The sequence below is a fragment of the Lontra canadensis genome, unplaced genomic scaffold (assembly GCF_010015895.1).
Source record: "Lontra canadensis isolate GAN:19392208 unplaced genomic scaffold, GSC_riverotter_1.0 scaffold3, whole genome shotgun sequence".
Classification (NCBI taxonomy): Eukaryota; Metazoa; Chordata; class Mammalia; order Carnivora; family Mustelidae; genus Lontra; species Lontra canadensis.
The window spans coordinates 22,551,814-22,573,288 of record NW_022630997.1 but is presented as its reverse complement, the minus strand read 5'-3'; the positions used below and the strand labels follow the sequence as shown (position 1 = coordinate 22,573,288).

General features: G+C 44.6%; 1 protein-coding gene across 4 annotated transcripts in view; it reads left to right on the top strand.

Annotated features, from left to right (window-relative positions):
* Positions 1-21,475, top strand: part of PLCE1 (phospholipase C epsilon 1) — a 311,110-nt gene that overhangs the window by 213,273 nt on the left and 76,362 nt on the right. For all 4 annotated transcript variants that reach the window (XM_032836099.1, XM_032836091.1, XM_032836082.1 and 1 more), the window contains 3 exons: positions 14,030-14,175; positions 18,596-18,854; positions 20,644-20,849. In XM_032836099.1, the coding sequence (XP_032691990.1) occupies positions 14,030-14,175; positions 18,596-18,854; positions 20,644-20,849 (611 nt within the window). The remainder of the gene's footprint in view (positions 1-14,029; positions 14,176-18,595; positions 18,855-20,643; positions 20,850-21,475) is intronic.

The following is a 21,475-nucleotide window of genomic DNA, read 5'->3' as shown; positions in this document are numbered from 1 at the left end:
TGACTCCAGTTAGAAAATCCGATGCTGCCATTTCTGACTATTTCTACCTCGCAAGGTCCATCACACCACGCAGTTTTAGAGATGAAAGAATGTGTTCTCAGGTTGGACAGATGCAAGGAGTGGTCTCCAGGACTGCCAGTGGGGATGAGCCTGTGGTTCTGTTCACTTCAGGCTAAAGGAGTTTGGAGGGACTCAGTGCCACTATTCCAGGGTCTTTCTAAATGTAAGTGTTCCTTTGGGGAAAAAAGAAAAATTGTGTGGTCAAAAGAATAGGGAAACTCCAAATATTAGTTCCTTTTTAGAGATTCATTATGTGCATTAGTGTATTTAAAGCTCCAAGAAATCCTTGGCAGTGAAGAGATCTTAATTTATCCTAACATTTCCCAAACTGATATAGTCCCAGAGACTTTCTCCACAAAAGACTTTAACATCTGGTAGAACATGTCCCTGGAACAGTTTAGGAAACATTACCCCCAATCATTATTGACCTATCTCTAGCTGGGTCTTCAGAGCAGAAAGGGATAACTACTGCTGCTAGAATATTTATTAAGCACCTACTGTATCCAGAACACGTGGGAATAATTTAAAATTGGCAGATCAACTGTCCGGCAGCCAGGATTTCAAAATCTAAAGCTGCAAAGGGACAGGCACAGGAATAAGCATGTCAGTCAACAAACAAGACAAACGAAGTGTCCAGTGCAGCTTGGGAACACAGGAGCCAGGCCTTGTCCTGGCAGTTGTCCGCCTTCCTGAGCTGAATTTCCCTGCTCTCAGCTGTCACTCTCAAGTTCTTTGCTTTGCTCTACCAGGCCATTACCTTTCAGCCAGTTACACGATATCGAAGCAGGACATTCATTATTTTTATAGATGATGTACTTGGTGAGGCACATTGAATAATTTTATCCCGTGCTGAACATCCTAGAATTTTTGTCTTTCACATACCGCTCTGTTGAGTTTTATTCAGAATGGGGTGGGTGGGGAGTAGAAAAGATGACCTCCTCTTCACCAAGTAAGAAAGATACTGACATGGCCGACGTCTCACGCTGTTGTTTAAGCCCAATCTGAACTAAGTGTCTTGTATACCCGATGTTTCCTGGACAGGGGGCCCGAGCTTCTCAGGGCCCCCTTCTAGGACCTATTTGTGATTCACTATTATTTTTCCAAGCACTTCCACTGGAACCAAGCCATACCCATGCATCCTCACTTCCTCACACAGCCCCATCCCCTTTCCCCATCACTTGTTTTCCACTCCCCCCACAATGTTCCTTAGATGCTCTTTTGATGTGTTTTTTTCTGAAATTTTTTCTCTTGCCTCATTTCCACCTTTTTTCTTCCCTCCTCTTTCTGTCCTCTTTAAAAGATCTGAAGTCTCCTTCTTTCTGAGGGTTGAATCCTCAGGAAGTTCCTCTCTGCTAAACAGAGAAGGGAAGCCAGCACTGTAATAAAAAGGCCAACACTGTTTCCACAAAGACTATATCTTGAAAAAGAAATTGCTTATTATTTTTTTAATTGTTAATATTGACATTTATGGAGTATGTGCTCTGCTCTAAGCACTAGACCCCTTGACATACATTGTCTATTTTGTTTGTCACCACATCCCTTATGATATGGGGCATTTATTATTCCCATTGTATGGATGAGCAGTTGAGTCTCAAGGAAGGTAGAAAACGTGCTCAAGGTCATATAACTAGTAAAAATCAGGGCTAAGAAACGATCCTGCATTTCTCCGACTCCCCATCCTGTCCTCTCTTGTTGCTCCCCCGCCCTCTCTCAGAACAGGGAAGTCGAAGAGACAGAATTCTGGTTTTCATCAAATTTATTCCCTAACAAGTTTTGTTCACAGAAGCTCACCCCTCCTCACCCATACTGCACAGACAGCAGATTGAATTACCTCCCTAACGATCTATTATGTGCACCAGTGTCCAGCTTGGCCAGGATGTAATTGATCTTGGTGGGATGCCAACATCCTTTCTTTCTTCACATAGATTTATCTTCAGGAGAACATACACCAACACATGCAAACCATTTTATTCCCTTCCATTCTCTCCTTCCTGCTTGATCATTAGTGTAGGCTTCATTATTCGTCCACTGTTCTGGGCTCACCATCCTCACTGCAGTCAGTACCCATGTTGTTGGGCGCTATGAGTGAAAGAGTGACTTGCTGGGCTCATGTTTACTTTCCTGTGACAAGTGTCTACCTGCCTGGGGCCAGAGGGATTCATAGCATGTCTTAGAACCTCTAGACTTGCTCAGTGGCCCTGAAAGACAGGCTTCACTCTCCTGATTTCCCCAAGCAGGATAGCCTATGGACAGTGACTTCCCCATCCAGGGGACTTAAGTAACTGGGGAGACCACTCCCTGTCCATCACCTGGGGTACCTGAGAATGGGCCCAGCCAATTCCAGAACAGATGAAAAGGCCACCACTACCCTTATTCTCTGATGCCCACTTATCTCAAGGAAAATGGAATCTTCCAGTCATGGGCCAAATTACCCATAGGCCTTCTATGTCATGGCTCCCTGGGTATCCTTCCCCAGCACTGGCCTCTTGAGCTTCTTGGGTGAAGAGCAAGCTGACGGGGTGGGGCTGTTAGCCTCCCTTCCCTGACTGCAGCCCCCAGATACCCTTGCGTTCAGGTGCTTGGACACTCTTCTGAGAACGACAGCACCAACAGGGCGTCCACTGCTGCAGCTGCTATGCCTTGTGCACGACTCAGAACAAGAGATCATTAAGCACCTGCCACTCGAACTGGACCCTGTGCTGGGAAGTAAATGAGTAAAGCAATCAATACCTGCTTTCAAGAAGCCCATACTCCAGGGGCAGGAGCCAGGGAAAGTGGTCACAGTGCAGTGATAAAGTTAGCTTAGGGCAGAGGATGGATTAACTATGCGAGGGTTCAAGAAAGGCTTCCTGGAGGAGATGACATCTGGGCTACTTGGCAGTCAGTGGGATGTGGGGATGGAAGGTGTTGGAGGAGTTAAGGATTGGGTCACGGTGGGTTTATAGAGCCTTTGGGCCCTCCAGCTAGAAATGCCCAGTTAATTCTTGGCTATACAAGACAATAGATAGATATTCAGAGATGGCAGCTGGGGGGTGGGTAAAAGCTGGTCAATGAAGGAACTCATCAAGGGAGAGGATATAGCCTAAGAAGAGATCCAAGAAGAGCCAAGGACAGAGCCCCAAGAAACACCAGCATCCAAGAGCTGACTTGTGCCCGCAGAGGACAATATTATGAGCACAGGCTCTGGGGCTGGGTTGCCTGGGTTGGGATCCCACCTCCACAACTTAGTAGCTGTGTGACCTGTGCAAGTGACTATGCCTCCCTGTGCTTCCATTTCATCTATAAAATGGGGTGACGATGATATATAACTCGCTGATTTGTTGTAGCATTAAATTAATGCACGTTAAGCACTTTAAGCAGTCTATTTAAGTAGACGGTATAAGCACATTTAATAGCATTATTCCTTCACTGATGTCAGAAAAGGACAAAAGGGAAAGGACAGCCTATGACACGGTCAGGCCTCTCAGTGCCTCTCAACGGCTCGGTTGAGATCCCGTGAGGAGAGGTAAAGGAGAGCTCCAGTGGGAGCCCAATCACAGCTGGGATGTGAAGGAGTGGATCGTGCCAGGTGGTGAGGATGCCACCATCTCCTGGGAGGGCAGGGACGGAGTGTGCCTTACTCACTGCATGCCCCAGTGGCCAGAGCGGTGCCCAGTGGCGTGTGAGCTCCTTGGGGGTAGAAGAGTCCTCCATAAAGATTTGCTTCATGAGGATATATTTGCTGAAGGTCCTGCCTCTCAGCTATCATGGAGAGGCTGCTGGGACCAGGGGAAGCACCTGGGCCACCCCAGTGGTGGCTGCAATTTGGGAAGCAGGTTTCTTGAGGGCATCTCCCAACTCTCTTGACTCTGGGACACCTAGTTGTTTCCATGAGTGAGCTGAAGGATGGAATCTCATGGGCCTTCTCCCTTCCAGACTCTTTAATTCATGAGACCCTGTCCTATTCTGCATGTCATAAAAACTTGGAATTTTAGACAGGTGACAGAACAGGAACATGCGTAGACAATTGGCACATGCTTGCAACACCTTCTCTATGACCTTTTGGAATGCCAGCATTCTGTTTCTAAAGGGGATGTTCCTTCTTTGAGCTGAGCTCATGATAGTTTTGCTAAGGCATTTCTTTACTCACTAGATCAGGGTAGCTATTTAAACTATAATATAGTTTAAAAAGCTATAATGAATTCACTCTTCGGTCTAATGCTCGTAAGAGAACATGGAGAGTAGTAAAGCATGGTAGCTTCAAGTCACAGGGTTTTGATATGGCTGGTTCCTAGTTTACTAGGCTGTGTAACCTTGGACAAGCTAGCTCAGCCACTCAGAACTTCAGCGTCCTCATTTGTAGAATGAGAACAGTATTCGTACCAGCATGTAAGGCTGAGAGGATTAAAAAGGATAAGCAGCATCCCTCTCACAAGCACATGCCCATTACATGGAAGCAGCAGTGATTTTAAGAATTTTAAGTATTATTATTAAATTATTAAATTATTATAAATATATAAAAATAATGTAAAAATTAAATATTATTAAATCATGCAAAGAGGAGAAGAAATCGGTTCGTAAGTGGCCCTGCGGTAGGATCAGGATAGTTTGGAGCTAACTGCTCATTTATATCAAGACTTTTTATGCAAACTCTTGGCCATGGGTTTCAATCCCATTATTAAAATGGAATGAAATAACAAAGATCCTATTCTAGGACTGTCAATAGATACTTTTACAAAAGGAGAGAATACGGATGAAATGAGGCTCACTCTTGAATACTGTGTAATAATTGGTTTCAGGATGGATGACCTGTTCAGTGGAGTAGTTGAGTAAGGTAAGAAGGCAGAGGATAACGCAGCCTGCATGACTCGTGGCAGTTCTCTGCAGTCTGTTTAACTAGAAATGGCATCTGCATATTGAAGTCAAATGTTTCCTCTCGTTGCTTTTATAACAGTAAGTAGCCAGGGGCACCTGGGTGGCTCAGTCGTTAAGCTCCTGCCTTCTACTCAGGTCATGATCCCAGGGACCTGGGATGGAGCCAAGTATCAGGCTCCCTGCTGAGCGGGAAGCCTGCTTCTTCCTCTCCCTCTAGCCCTGCTTGTGTTCCCTCTCTCACTGTGTCTCTCTCTGTCAAAAAATATAACACATAATCTTTTCTTTCTTTTTTTTTTTTAAAGATTTTATTTATTGATTTGACAGAGAGAGATCACAAGTAGACAGAGAGGCAGGCAGAGAGAGAGAGAGAGAGAGAGGGAAGCAGGCTCCCTGCTGAGCAGAGAGCCCGATGCGGGACTCGATCCCAGGACCCTGAGATCATGACCTGAGCCGAAGGCAGCGGCTTAACCCACTGAGCCACCCAGGCGCCCCAACACATAATCTTTTCTTAAAAAATAAATAAATAAAACAGTAAATAGCCATAAAAAAGAATGAAATCTTTCCATTTGCGACAACAGAGATGGACCCAACGGAATGGAGCTAAGGAAACTAAGTCAGACAGGGAAAGACAAATACCTGTGATCTCACTTAGATGTAGAATTAAAACAACAGGTGCCACAAACCAAGCTCATATATGCAGAGAACAAATTGGTGGTTTGCCAGAGGTGCAGGTTATTGGGTGGGGAAAATAGGTGAAGAGGGTCCAAAGGTAAAAACCTCCAATTACAAAATAATCAAGTCAAGGGGATGTGATGTACAGCATGGTGATTACAGCTAGTAATACTGTATTGCATATTTGAAAGTTACGGAGAGAGTAGATCATAACAGTCCTCATCACAAGAAAAAAATTGTGTAACTATGTCTAGACTTATTGTAGCTATCATTTTCCATTATAGACAAGTATTGAATCATGTTTGAAACTAATATGTTATCTGTCAATTATACCTCAATTTTAAAAAAGGAATGTGGTATCACAGAGAGTGGAAGAGCAAAACATTTTCAAAATTTTTAATGAATTTATTCTTTGTACAGAAAGGTAGTTTAAATTAAGCATGTCGTGTGGAATTGAGCACTTGTCAAAACTTCCATATTCACATTGAGAATATTTACATGCAATTTACCGGCATGAACTGTCAGTTAAATGGAATCAAAATAAAGAAAAAACATTTTTTTAAAAAAGGTAAACAATTCTAAGAAATCTAGAATTCTGAGTATATAGGGTATCTTTAGTTGATGAATCTGAGAATAAGCATTTTTTGCAAACCGTGGGGAAGACATTCTGCAAACAATAGAAGGATGGCCAGAGCACTAGGAGCTGACAGTTTAGGTAAGTGGATATATATACAACAGACTTAATTGCAAGACAGAACATGCTATCTTACTTTTCCTATACTTGCTCCAACCCCTCTGGCCCCCATGCCTAACATAGTTCCTGGCAAAAACGCACAGGCATAGAGTAACTGTTTATAGGAAGAATTAGCACCATTACAGAGATATGAATAAAATACTTGGGGAGAGCAGCGAGGACCAAAGAATGGTAAAAAGACTGGACTTCCAAAGATGGTAGCAGAGAAATGGGTTAAGTTAGCCTTATATCTCCCAATCATAGTATCCACTATACTACTCTTTAATTACTTACTTATGCTATTTTCCCCCACAAGACCCAGCCTTCCCAAGAGCAGATGCCATGTCTGTCATGTTTATTGGTGTCCAGCATGGCACACGGGACATAGTAGATACTCAATATACTCAATAAATATTTGTTGAAAGAAGGAGCGTCATCAGATTTATTTGTCAAATCTTCCCCCTGCCCCAGTTGCAAGTTAGCAGCAACTCAAAACCTGCTTAAACAAAATAAGGGCATTTGGGGGTTTATGTATATGGACTCTTCATGGGGCTTCAAGTATGGCTGGATCTAGGAATGTAAGGTCCTCAGGAATCTATCGTCATCAGGTTTTTTTAAAGATTTTATTTATTTATTTGAGAGAGTGTCCACATACAGATACGCACTGGGTGGGGGATAGGGTAGAGGCGGAGGGAGGGGGACAAGAGACTCCACACTGAGTACAGAGCCTGTCCTGGGGCTCCATCACAGGACCCCGAGCTGAAGCCAAGAGTCAGGCACTCAACCAACTGAACCACCCAGGCACCCCCTTATCTTCATCTTTCTTTTGTATTATCTTCATGCTCAGGTAGGCTCTCCTGATACTGTGGCAAAGGCATCTGACTCATGTCTTTACAGTTTACAATTCCAACAAAAAGATTGTGTCTCTTTTCCTGATAGTTTCAGGGAATAACTCCATCAAGTAGGGCTCTGGTTGGCCTGGCTTAGTCATGTACCCATCTTTGAACAAATCACTGAGACCAGGCCTGAAGTCAGAGGAGGAGCAGCTCCATGAATTTTATATAGATCAAGATGGAGAAAGCTGATTTCAACTAAGAGACATTGGACAGCCAAAGCAAACAAACAAAATGCCCTATGTATTCACACCCCAAGGACACAGGACGATAGTGTAGAGATAGGAACAAACAGAGGATAGGTAATGGTACAAAACATAGTAGGGTTGAAACATCAGACAGGTGAGTGGTGGGCAACAGTGGGAATTAATGCTGAAGATGGAAATTTAGATCAGATGGTGCCCGGCTTGAAGACCAAAAAAAGAAGGTTTAGATTCATTCTGTAGACAGTTGTGATACAATGTGAGGGGAAGGGGAGGGGGTATAATCCAAGATGTATTTAGGGCTTCTCCAGAAGCCACCTTTAGGGGCCTCTCTTTCCCCCTCTGTGTCCCTCTTAAACCGAGAGCTACCGGTGGAAACATGCCAAGCAGGACATGGAGTTCAAGAGACTCTCCTGGAGCCACTTCATATCCAGAAGGATATCTGGGCACATGTAACTTGCTGGCTTCTGCATCCTCAACACTGAGCCCCCAGCGTGGATAAGTCATGGCCTCTGCTTTAAGGAGCTCACCACTGGGGAGATTGGTCTTGGACAAAGTACTAGAAATATACCCACATACACATATATGAAGTATGCCAACATATATGTCTATGGATGGGACTGGGCTGTATAGGAAAAAAGAGCTATTTGATTCCTCACAAGGAGTCAGGGAAGGCTGCAGAGCAGAGGAAATATGTGTTACTCTTCTTCTAGGAAAGGCTTGTACACAGGGCACAAGCCCTTTCAGTGCAATCATGGATTCTTCCTGGTCCAGCTTTGGGTTTCTTCCTTCCTTGTGGTTAGAAGAAGAACATAGAGCTTCCTTTCTCCAGGATTCCTGTGTTCTGCTTCCTGGAATTCAGCTCCTCCACAACTCAGGGAACAGCACTCCCACAGCAGGAGCCGTCCCAGCAGTAAACAGTTACCGAGGTCGTAACTACACAATGAGCATCTGGCTTCCATTTTTACATACGGTCTCCAGTCTCATCATCATCATCCTCTTAGGAGGTCATGCTATCACTCCCATTTTACTGAAGAGGAGATTGAGGCTGATAGCTGGGTGGCCTGCCTCAGGACCAGCACAAGGAAGCCGCAGACGGAGGTGAACGGGGTCCACTTGGCCTGGTGCCATGGTCTCCACGGTGCTCTCTGCTCCCTCTGGCTGCTCCTCCCTGCTTTCACGTGGGTCACGGGGACAGCCCCCATTCAGGTAGGTTACAGAGATGGCGATCCATAGTAGTGGATTGGTAGTACGGAACGGATGCCTCAGCGGTGACTCAAGACTGCACCAGGAGTACAGAGAGGAACGCGAACCCCTGGGACAATTCTCAACCTAAATGTGCATAAGAATCTGTGGGGAGTTATCTAAAAATGCAGATTCCTGGGCCCTGCTCAGAGAGTCTGGGTGAGACCTTGGAATCTGCACTGGAACAGACTGCTGCTACCACCAGAAGTGCTGAGGCCGGTGTTGCACATGTTGAAGAGTGCTGCCTGGGCAGGTGTGTGTGTGTGTGTGTGTGTGTGGCGATGGGTGTACTTGCCTGCACACCCACAGTTCAGGGGTTGTCTTAGGAAAGCTCTGCGGAGGGCAGGTGTCACCAGGCACTGCACATAGGCTACTTTCGGGTGGCTTTGTCCAGGTTTTCATTGTCTTCTGTGGATCCTACTATTCAAATCCAGCCCTTACAGTTAGGGTGACCAGATACCCACTCTAAAGGATCATCTTTCTGTGGAAATTGCTCAGCATATTAAAAAAAAAAAAAAAGCTTTTTGGCATGAAGACATGCATCTCTTTTTTCTGGACCTGGGAACAGCAGTAGGAAGTGTTCAGGCCTTTTCCCAAATATAATCCCTGACCGATTGGAGGCTGAGAATCCTCTCTGCCAGTGGCCTCCTGGGACTCTGGGTGGCCTGCCAGTTGGTCAGAGGCACCGAGCACCCCCACAGTGAAGATGTGGGAAAGATGGTCTCTGTCCTTTAGGACGTAAGATCTAGCGGCAGAGACATAACAGACCCATGTGAAAGAGTCAGGCACACAAATAGCATAAAAATAAAGCAGATGCAAGTCCTTGCAGCAGGGAGACTCCCAGTGTGGACGGGAGCTCAGTCTCAAGGTCCAACATTAAGTCAGGGAGAAACAGGGAGAAGCTGATGTGAGGTGCTCGGTGAGCCATCCGAACAGCCTTGCTAGAGGAGCTCACGGTGTCTCCTCCACCGGGTCTCATGGAGCACTTGCCGTAGGCACTGCTGCTGGGGAGCACTCTGGAGGAACATGGTGCTGATTGTGCAGGGGGTCTGGTGTCAGGGAACCAGGAGCATCACAGAGCAGGCCTCCTCAAGAAAGTGATGTTTTTCATCAGATTCCTAAAGGCAGCCCTGCCTCTAACCCTAGCCTGTGACCTGTCCATCTGCTCTTTCCATGCTGGCTTGTATATACCTGTGTATGGACACCTCAGACCCCAAGTTCGGACTGCATCTATACACCACACCCCCTGCCCCTCAGCCAACCTTCAGGCCTGGTGTCAGGATCTACCCACAGGAAGACTGGTGCAGATGAAAGACTCTTGCAGGCCCAGAAGTGGGCTTGAACTGTTCAGATGGGGGATTTGGGGGTCCTGGGTCTACAAGGATGAGTGATCTGGAAGTGGGTGCACAACCACTGGGCAGACACTTTCCTCCACCCCAACGTGGGCCTTCTAAAGCATAGGGCCCAGGGCAGGGATCCTGATGGCAGAGTCTGAGGGCAGTTTTGCCTAAAGGATAAGTAGAAGTTAGCTAAATCAAGGTCATGGGTGGGGGAAATCTTCCTGTAGAAGCCCCCTGAAATGAGACAAGACCTTGGTCATCTCCCTAAAAGCAGAGTATGGGGGAGGCGAGGTGGGGTTGGAGAACGGACAGCGACCTGGTGGCCAACGTGAGGATTTGGCTTTACCAAGGTCACGGGCAGGACGTGGTGGGCCAGGGAAAGATGATTAGGAACGGAGCAAGAACATTCCTTCCAAACTGAGCTTGTGTGATGCCAACTAGGTGTTTGATGTGAGGAGAGCAGGCTGTTCAGTGTGGCTAGGCCTCAGCGTCTGATACAGGCAAGGGAGAAGGGAGGAGCATCAGGAGAGGAGCATTTGTGGAGGACTTGTAGGTGTGAACTGGGGGTCGGGCCTCGGGGGGAGCACAGAGCCTCTGGAGGAACTCTGACGGGACTGGGCTGGGGGCCACATTCTGTCTTTATTCTGTGCTGAGCATTCAGATAAGGCAAAATAATCATTCAACGTGTTCGCTATGCTTGAGTCATAGTACTTTCTATGTATGTGATTTTTGTGTTTTTCTGTGTGAATTCAGTGTCCTGAAGTTCTTTCTGGATTGGCAACCCATCCTGTTTTCCACTTAGTAAGTATGACCACCGTTTATGCTTTGGGACCACATTTTTCAAGCGTTGCCAAATCCTCGTGGGGTTTTTTGGTGACATTTATTTTTCATAATTAGTGATGAAATTCTGATCACTTAATGCCCATGAAATCATGAAGGCCACAATACATTAGGCCACAATAAGCATTATCCCTGATGTCTGTAAGCAGATGGGTGTGTGTATGTGTGTGTGTGTGTGTGTGTGTTTATGATAACAGCGCTTACATAATCCCAGCTACCAGTCCCTGAGGACTCACACGCAGAGATGGAACGGCTGGTTTAAATTAGGTTTCCATGTGAAATATCGTATCGCTATTTTTTTCCTAGCATTGTGGGAAAGTATATGGAAAATGATTTGACTGATAGGAAATAAATCTGGATGCATGATCAGGACTGAGGCACAAACCACGTGGCGGTCTGCGCCTGCTCATAAAGCAGGCTCTCCAAGAGAAGATGAATTATTCCTATCAGGACACTAGACTAGTAAGTCACCACGTTGTACCAGAATAGCCTGAAAGAGCTGTGACTTTCCAGAGCTGCTGATTTGCTGTGGATTTCAATTTTAAAGAAGGAACTAAAGCCATACAAAGAATATAGCCAGAGGTCTCAAGAATTAAGGCATTGGCTGTCGGGGAACCATTTTAACTTTTAGGGAATTCATTTTTATTCACAAGGAGATGGGTTTGAATTTCTAGCTCAAGGAGTCAGTAATTTCATGATTCTAAGTGTTTGCTCATGGCTTCCCACAGTAGGCTAGGGCTCATCAAAAGCAAATCACACAGAAGGAAGAACCACACCAGAGCACCAATGACACTCAGTCTTTACTGACCCAACAGTTTCTTGCTCTAGAGAGCCAGGGTTTCACAAGGTGACTTTCAGCTGGGTAACCAGGTGATGAGGGGACAAGGCATGCAGACAGTGAGCAAAGGATTGCTCATCGCTGCAGGAGCGTCGTCGGCTCTGGGAATTCCCAGAAGGTGCCAGGATGCTCAAAACAGCCCTGGGATCAGAACAAATGGTTATCTTAGGTTATCTTCTTCCCAAGAGGCTCTGAATTCCTTGTCGGATGATCTGCACCGGGGCTGGTCCTAGGAGTCTGATTCCAGATCTGTTCTCCTGAAGTTGCAAGTAGAGAGCAGGGGTGCGTGCTCCCCTAGGCTGGGGCTGGGCTCAGGGTGGCAGGTGGTTCATCACATCCTCCGTCTGCACTACTGGCTAGTACCAGTGTGACCCTGTCTTGTCACTGAAGGTCACTGTTGCCCCTGTTTCCCTGTTGTTTCTGCATAGGGCAAGGAAAGGGGTTCTGCTTTTTTCATTGCTTTCATTGTATTTCGGGACTCTTCTTGGCATCTTCTCCTTTTATTCCAACTCTATGTTCAGAGGTGCTGCTCTTAATGGAGTGCTTAGAAAAACCTAATCAGCACAAAGTTTAAAAGAAACTGTCACTCCTTATCAGATAAAAGAGCACCCCACGGGAGGTACTCATTTTGACATCAACAAGAATTGGGACCTCAGAAAATCACTACTCCTCTGAACCATAGATTCTTAATCTGGAAAATTCTTAATCTGCCCTCTGTGGTTGCTGCCAGCTCTCAATGCCTTCCATTCCTGTCATTCCATCGAGGGAGACGGGCAGGAGGTGCAGTATACCATAGACCTTAAACTTGTTTTTTCTGCAGGTGCCATGGGTGACCATGAACTCCGTGTTCAGGCCTCACTCTCCCTCAGGCCAGGGAAACGAGCTGACCCCAGGTATCAGCACTGTTGCTGAACTGGTGCAACTCCTGGGCAATGTGGGGTCAAGACCAAGGCTTTGGTTTGTTAACAACTGGGTTTATCAACCCAGACATCAGCCAGGATGGAACAGGTGACTTAAATGACCACTAGAGTCCAAGCACCAAAGTATAAATAGCAGCAAAATAACCTTAGAGATTAGGCAAAATATGGGGGGGGGGGGACTGCATATCATCAAAGGGGGACTTGGCAGCAGGTTATTATTAAATAGTATACTCTAGTCAGTATAGTAGAAGAAGCTAATCACATTACAATAACCTTCCTCCCACAGCTCATGTACGCACATTAGGCATTTAGGGAGCGGTTAATTGTGACTCCTCTGGGTCAAACACTGAATTTCAAATTTAGGCTTTACTGCTCTGGGTGAAAATCTCTTAGGTGCTCTGTCCTTCAGTTTATTCATCTATAAAATGAGAATAATAATAACCCCTGACTCTTAGAATTGTTGTGAGAAGTGAGTTAACATATGTAAAGTACTTGGAGTAATGCCTGGCACGTAGTAAGTGCTGTATAAGTGTCTGTTCTTCTAATATTAGTCAGGTGAGGGGCATAATTGATAATGCATTTGTGAGAGACAGTTTAAATATGTATATTTTTGCATTTTTTTAATTTGATATTCTGCATTTTACTACTGGATAAATACCCTTTAACTGATGGATTGAGTGTATTGACTGCGTTTAATCTTGCTATCCATCAATATAATTAAATTATATTAATTAATTAAATATATATATATTTATAACTAAATATAGTCAACTATATTTAAATGTATATAAATCAATATTAGGGGTAAGTATCTGCCTTTGGCTCAGGTCATGATCCCAGGGTCCTGGGATTGAGCCCCGCATCCTGCTCTGTGGGAGCCTGCTTCTCCCTCTCCCTGCAACTCCCTCTGCTTGTACTCCCTCTCTCTCTCTCTCTGTGTCAAATAAATAAATAAAATCTTTTTTTAAAGAAATAAATAAATATTATCCTTAGGCCTTATTTTCTTATAGTCTCATCAAATTTTATAGATCAAGAGGGAGCTTTGTGAATTGCCTTTCTGCCTCCTTATTTTAAAGTTGGAAGATGACAAATATGGATTTTCCCAGAATCCCATAACAAAGCATTGATGGAGCCTAGAGCTTCACCTCAGAAACCTGAGCTGGGGCCTGCATTTCCTAATACTTAACTGATTTAAAAAAAAAAAAAAAACATGGGGCACCTGGGCGGCTCAGTCAAGTCCTTACTCAGTGGGGAGTCTGTTTCTCCCTCTACTCATCCCCCTGCTTGTGCTCTCTCTCTGTCTCTCTCTCTGTCTCTGTCTCTCTCAAATAAATAAAATCTTAAAAAAAAAAAAAAGTTTTCCTGTGAAAAAAACATTCATTGAGCTTGCAGGACATGGGTTCAGTAGATGCCCCTCTTTGCATTTTCCAGGTGAGCTCTTGGGTGACGTGGCTGATCCTCACGGCAGGCTCCATGGAGGAGAAGCGAGAAGTCTTCTCCTATTTGGTGCATGTGGCCAAATGCTGCTGGAACATGGGCAACTACAATGCTGTCATGGAGTTCTTGGCTGGCCTCAGGTATGGAAGTGGGGAACACAGTTATCTGGATAGCACCCGAGTGACACTGTAATTAATTGCCCTGGAAACCACATTTACCCAAACCAGGCAATTGGTAGTGATTGTTTGGGGGAAATATGTTATTCTCGGCTAACACCACAAACCTTGTCCCTCAAATGCAGCAGCAGAATTCAGCCCCTGTGGCCAGTCACGATCCTAATTAGCTATGTCTGCTCTGGGCCAATGCTGTTGGCCACACCAGGTAAAATTACCTGGCTGCACAACTAACATCAACCCCATTGGTGACCCCCACTTGCCCTCTGTGCCCTGTAAACCCCACTGTGAACAGCCTCTTCCCAGCTCTTCCTGATGAACTGCCTCGGCACTCTAGGCTCCCAGCCACGACCGGGAATGGCTGGCACTGATAACAAGGATTCAGTGATGTTAGCTGTTATTTTAATTGAATACTTACCATGGATCAAACACTGGACTGTGCATTTCCTAAGCATCAAATCTTTTAATTCTCAGAACAATTTCTTGGTCAATGCTATTATTATTCCCACATCATATAAAAAAAGAAACTAAAGTTAGGAGAAGTTAAGTCATTCACCCAAGGCCACCTAGCGTGGCTGGGATGGGAATGCAGGCAGCCTTGATTTGGAAGCCCTTGCCCTTAACCTCTCATATGCTGCTTATATGCTTTCTCCCACAAGCTAGTAATAAGATTATCATTTTATCAATAAATCTCTGCCTTATTCCCTTTCAGCCTCAGTTACCTGGTGTAAAGTAACTGCCCCTCACTCTTGTGGGAGGCAATGTGGTGTGGCGCAGAAGGGTGTAAGTTGTTGGGTCAGAATAACAATGAGTCAAATCCTGGCACCCCCATGGTGTATATAGCTGCGTGATCTGAGCCAGTTTCTTGACCTCAGTGAGCCCTAGTTTCTTCATCTTTAAAATGGGGATGATAATAATAAAAAGCACCTACTTCCTCACGAGGGATTTAGTGAGATAGTACAAAGTGTTTTGCACGTGTGTTTGGCAGAGTAAGGCTCCAAAAAATGAACCTGCTGTTGTTAGTTCCAAGATTCACCTTCCCAGTGGGGGTTCTCACTATAAATAGATCTTGCTTCATAACATTATTGAGATTTTTCTTTGATTCTCCAGATCCCTGCAAAGGGATTCTGGGTAGGGGGAGGAAAGGAAAATTCTCAGAGCTGGAATTTTTTTTTTTTTGTCCTTTTGAACTTTCTTAACTAAGAATAAACTCAAACAGTCGTGTCACTGGCACTTAAAATGGTCATACAGATGTATCAGGCATGGCTTAAAAGAAGGAAAAAATGGTAAGAATACTGGGAGAACAGGAGATAATTTGGACAATTGGATTCTCTTTGTGATAAATTTTCTAAAAAGAACCTGTGTTACTTTTCTTTAAAAAAAAAGGATAATCATATTATGATAAAATAATTCTATTTTAATGATGCTTATCCTCTGTGTTTGGCAAGTCTGTGTTGGCTATTGGCTGGAGACCTCTCTCCCTCTGTTCTGGACATGACTATCCTCACAGCATGGCAACTGACTTGCTCCAAAGTGAACAACAAGAAAACAAGACAAAAGCTGCAGTGCCTTTTATGACCTAGCCTCAGACATCACACCCTATCACTTCTACCATATTATACAGGTCACATAAGACAAAGGCCTGGTTGATTGTAGGAGGGGTCTATACTACACCAGGAACAGGGGATCGCTGGAGGAAACAATTAGAAGTAAAAAGATTTACATAGAACAATATTTACTCAATCACAGTGTCAATTTAAAATAACCCCAGTGAACATCAGTGGGGAAATAAAGGAAATAATATGATGCATCCTTACAGTGGAATATTATGTGGCTACCAAAAATGTGTATGAAATATGTTTAATATAATTGGAAAACAAGCAATATATAATGCATAAAAATATCTGGGAACAAGGCTGTCTTTACTTAATGACCTCTGCGATATTTATACAATATTTTTTTTAATATTTAGACCAGAGATCTACAAATGGAATTAATACTGGAAGGAAATATATCCGATGTTGTCTGTGGATGGTAGCACTGTTGGTGGATTTTCCTTATTTTCAGTATTTTCCAGATTTGTTACAATGAGCATCTAGGGCCTTTATAAACATAAAAAGAAATAAAAGTTTTAAAAGAGCATCAGTTCTCAATCTAACAAAAAAATCATTGATCTGATCTTGCTGAACTTTGTCCTTTGCCCCCAGATGTACCATGATGACCCCATTATGCATGGAAAGAAGGGTGATCCAAAAATGAGAATCATGAATTCACTTTATTTATATTTCCATTTCATTCCCCCAAAAAGTATTCTCCCCAAATTGTAAGATATCAGTAGTAGCTGGACTCAGTGGGGTGACATCAGGGAACAATTTTATTTTTCTGACCTCACTGTTTTTCAGACTTACCTGATGAGCTCTTCCTTCCCCAGCTCTGGGTTCTACCTGGGGAGGTCTTATAGCTTTTGCCATCACAGATTTGTTCAGAAGCTTGTCTCCTTCTCCTGTGGTCACAAGCATGAGCAAATCTCAGAAACATACAGCTGTGCAAGAAAAGCCTGATTTTCTTGCATTGTAACACAATGGTGTTACAGTGCGATACTATTTCTTTAAAGTTTAAAAGCACACAGACAGTTCTCAAGCTGCTTAGTGATATGTACATATATTGGGGAACCATAAAGAATTGTAAGCTCATGAGAATGCTGAAGTACATTTGTGGTCCCCTTCGGTGAGGGCAGGAGGAGTGTGTGCTCATAGAGGAACCCACTGGGGCCTGAGCCACATTATTAATGTTTTATTTTTTAATATTTATGTTATTTAATATTATTTAATATTAACGTTTTATTAATATTGAGAGATTGGTGTCTGGGCATTTGTCGAATGATACTTCTCTATGTCCTTTGAATGTCTTATAGATGATACAGAGATTTTTAAATCCAGTCTGATATAAATCAAAATTTCAACCTCTCATTTGATTTAAAGCTTCACCCTTTCCCCACATTTCACAGCTCAGTCTCAGACACCTGCAGTAAAATGGGAAACAGGTTTATCTTTTTTCCCTCCAGCTCAGGGTCTCTACAGAAATAGTGGGCAGGAGAAGAAAGAGGGAGGGAGTTGGGATAAAGGGAGCAAAGGTCTCATTTGACTGGCGCACTTGTAATCTGGCCTAGGTGCTCCCTGGAGAAGGATACGGTGTGGTCTGAGGGTTCCTTCCTAGTCACTCCTTCTCCATTCCCCCACCTGCTGCCCTGTAGGCTCCTCCCACTGCCCCATTAGCCAGCAAGGAGCAGGGCCCCCTTAGTCCTCAGGATCAAGCTCTGGAGGTCCTGCCCTCATGGACTCTGCTAGGATACCCTCCTTTGGCAGGCAGGCCTTTCTAGACGGCTCAGCTGCAGCTGGGCCTCATGGTGTCCCTTTCTGACTCATAGGAAATACTCAGTGCTTTGCCCGCCCAGACTCTGCACATGCAAGACAGGCCCACTGGAGCCTTCAGGCAGCTCTAAGCAGCCTGCTGTCTTTTGACTTTCCCGATCACACCCCGGGCTATGCATCAACAAACTCAGGACTTAGGTCAGCCTCTCCACGGAGTTCACCTGAAGCCCTCTGCCCTGGGGGTGATCCTCCTGCCTTCACATAGAGCACACTCTGACAGCTCTGTCCAGGGAGATATCCCCTACCCAGCTGCTCAGACCCAGTTCCTCTGCACAAGGCTGAGGGACGGGTATAGACCACAGATGGCAGAGCAGTCTGGGTACCCTTGTGATGACCTGGTCCCTTTCTTTAGGAGGTGGGGTACAATGTCACCTACTGCTCTCAGCAGCAATTTCATCATAGGAAAAGTGCCCTTTAACATCCTGTTATGCAAATAGTATTTTAAGATAATGTCCCTCAGGATGGACCAGTGGCTTAATGTCAAAGCTGGATTTAGTAAAAGCAATTGTACAAAAGAGGCCAAAACAGGGTTTCTGTGTTTCACTGAGGGACCGGCCTAATCCAAGGACAGCATTTAAAAGATCAAGAGGAGTGGATGAACCATGTTCTGTGCAGACAATCCTCCATGAATATCTGTACAAACCGTATTACCCACTAGGATTCCCTCTTGGCTACAGCTGCCAGAAAAGCGCAAACCTAGGTTCAGCCCCCACCTTCCAAAATTAACTCCTTCCACACGTGTTACTTGTATCTGCCCTATTTAATTTTGTGTTTTAGTTTCTAAAACTAATACGTCATTTGGGAAAGTAGGTAGAGATATGAGTCCTAAGTAAATTATTAGAACATAAGAAAAACAAGCAAAAAGAATGGATCTGTATGGAATTTAGGCTATACACTGTGAATGGTATTATTTCTCCTTTGGTCTAAAAAAAAAAAAAATCATTTACTTGCAACAGGTCAAGGAAAGTTTTAAAAATGTGGCAGTTTATGGACCAGTCTGACCTGGAGACCATGAGGAGCCTGAAGGACGCCATGGCTCAGCACGAATCTTCCTGCGAGTACAGGAAGGTGGTCACGCGGGCCCTGCACATACCCGGCTGTAAGGTGGTTCCGTTCTGTGGGGTGTTTCTGAAGGAGCTCTGTGAAGTACTGGACGGAGCCTCTGGCCTCATGAAGCTTTGCCCGAGGTACAATTCCCAAGAAGAAACTCTAGAGGTGAGGCCTTTCAAAATCTGAAGAGTCATTGTCGCTGGAAGGGAGAGCCTGTTGAGGCTAGGTTATCATCGTTACCATTGTGTTGGGTAACAGGTCCTGGGAGGTTCCGGAGAAAAGAATGCCAGCTAGCACTGTTTGGGCTTCATCTTGTTAACTTAGTTAGAATGGGACAGTGTGTAAGTACAAGTGGAAGTCGGTGTTGTTTCCTGATTTTTTTTTTTAAGGATGTTGGGGTTTTCTTCTCTCAGTAGGTGGGAGTGTCTGGATGCCAAGGATAAAAGGAGTCAAGTGAGGGACACCTGGCAGTTGCTTAATGTTCACTCAGTCAAGCCTCAGCCTTTGGCTCAGGTCATGATCCCAGGGTCCTGGGATTGAGTCCCGGATCAGGCTTCCTGCTCAGTGGGGAGCCTGCTTTTCCCTCTGCCTGCTGCACCCCCTGCTTGTGCACTCTCTCTCGATCTGACAATAAATGAAAAAAAAATTTTTTTAAGTTAGTATTAACTTTTTGGAATTAGAGGGCTAAAGCATGGCAGGAGGTCAGGGCTGCCTTTCTTCCCCCCTTCGTGGGAGGGTGCTGGAAAAGCTGGGGCCTCATGGAAAGATGAGCTCCAGGCTCTGATCACAGTTGCCTCAGCTCTCCCAGCCCTGTACCTCCTGGTTCCTGACTCTGAGAGGGGAGAGGACCGTGTGAACTTTGACTCGGGGCGTCAGGCATTGGAGAGAAGGGGCTTTGAGAAACAGAAAAAAGGTGTTTAGACATGAAAGAAGGGACTGAATTGGGGAGAACTTCACCAAGATTTTTTTTTTCTCGTTTCAGAGGTAGAGTTTAGTGCATATGACACCCAGTGCTTATTACATTAAGTGTCCTCCTTAAGGCCCATCACCCAGCGACTCCATCTCTCCACCCTCCTCCTCTTGCCATACCTGGCAGTTCCAAACCCAAATCTAGAGTCATTCTCACTTGGCAACAGCACCGCTACTGACCTCACACACACACTCACATACACCCCTAAAACTCAGCCCCTTCTGTCGCCTGGAACCAAGGACATCACCTGCTATCAGGGAGACTTAAGAGCCCCTGGTGGGTATGGGCCCCAACTCCCAGCTTGCATTCCTCTGGCTTATGCAGGAAGATAAAGGTGCACTAAATGGAGGAGAAAGCTTATAGCAAGCCCCCCAAGCTGCACCCACACCGGCTCCCTCATATCTTAGAAGCCAGGAAGGCCACATCCAGCAGCACAGCGGGAGCTCTTACCTCTAATGGCAGGCATTTCCAGATCATGCATACACACCGTAAGAGCTTTAAAACCATCAGGAAGCCTCTGTGCTACTGTAGGGTATGAGGGAAGTAAAGCAAAATGTCATCCTTTCACAGTGTTTTCCTTGGGCCCCAGGAATTTCCTCTGGTTCCATAGAATAATAGAGTTTTGTTATGTTTTTTCTTAATTTTCACTACCAGGATAAAACAACCTTACCCTTTTTCTGTAAAGTGGCTAATCTCCCTAGGGAACCTTGAAATAATATTGCTTTTTGTGTCGTAAATTTGAAATGGAGTGTTGATTCCTAGAGGGACTAAAGTTGTCTTAGTGAAAACAAGAGCGAATTCTAAATAGTTCATGTGCTGAAACGAAAAAATGTTTTTCCTGGAGGCTCTTTCTTTTTCTTTCAATAAAATAGGCGCAAATGCCATTATTTATGACTACTGCAACTTTATTTCCCTACCCAAGTTGGTTATTTAGAAATAGTACATGAAGTTGCAAAAACAAATTCTTGGTATGTTTTTCTGTAGTTTGTAGCCGATTACAGCGGACAAGATAATTTCTTACAACGAGTGGGACATAATGGTTTAAAGAATTCAGAGAAGGAGTCCACTGTCAACAGCATCTTTCAGACCATCAGAAGCTGCAGCCGAAGTCTGGAGGCAGAGGATGAAGACAGCCCCAGCGAAGGCAATAGCTCTAGAAAAAATTCCTTGAGGGATAAAGCACGGTGGCAGTAAGTTTTATAAGAGATGCTCATTTTTGTCTTTTTCCTATGTCAGTTGGTTTTAGGCGGACTCCTAGCACAAACCCACCGCCTTCGTCAGGAAGCCATATTTTATATTCCAACTTTACCAATTCTGAACTAGGATTTACCTTTCTAAATTGGCTGCTTTGTTCTAGTATTACTGCTCATAACTTTACTTCTTGCCATATGTCTCTCTCTTTAAAAAGAACAAACTAGAGCTATCCTGTCCCTTCTAAAAACTCAGCAAATTAAATTTTAGGATTAAAACCATGATATTCTATTTATTTCATAGTTTCTATAAAAAAGTTATTATTAATCACTGGGCAGGGCACAGGGACAAGGATTAAAATATTTTTAAATCATATATACTGCTTTATTAGGGCTAGAGTGACACCCCGAAATCAGTATATTCAGCAGCTCCCCCAAACTTCCGGGTGATTGTAGATCAGGTGGTTCCCAGATCTCACTTCCAGAAGCACAGCTCTGCAAGGCAGCGTCTGTAACATTGTAATTGTTCCATTGCTCTAGCTGCTCTTGTATCCACAGGCATTGCTGCTGATCTAGACATGTGTACCCACAGCCCAGTGAGAAGTTCAGAAATCAGCAGTCTCAGG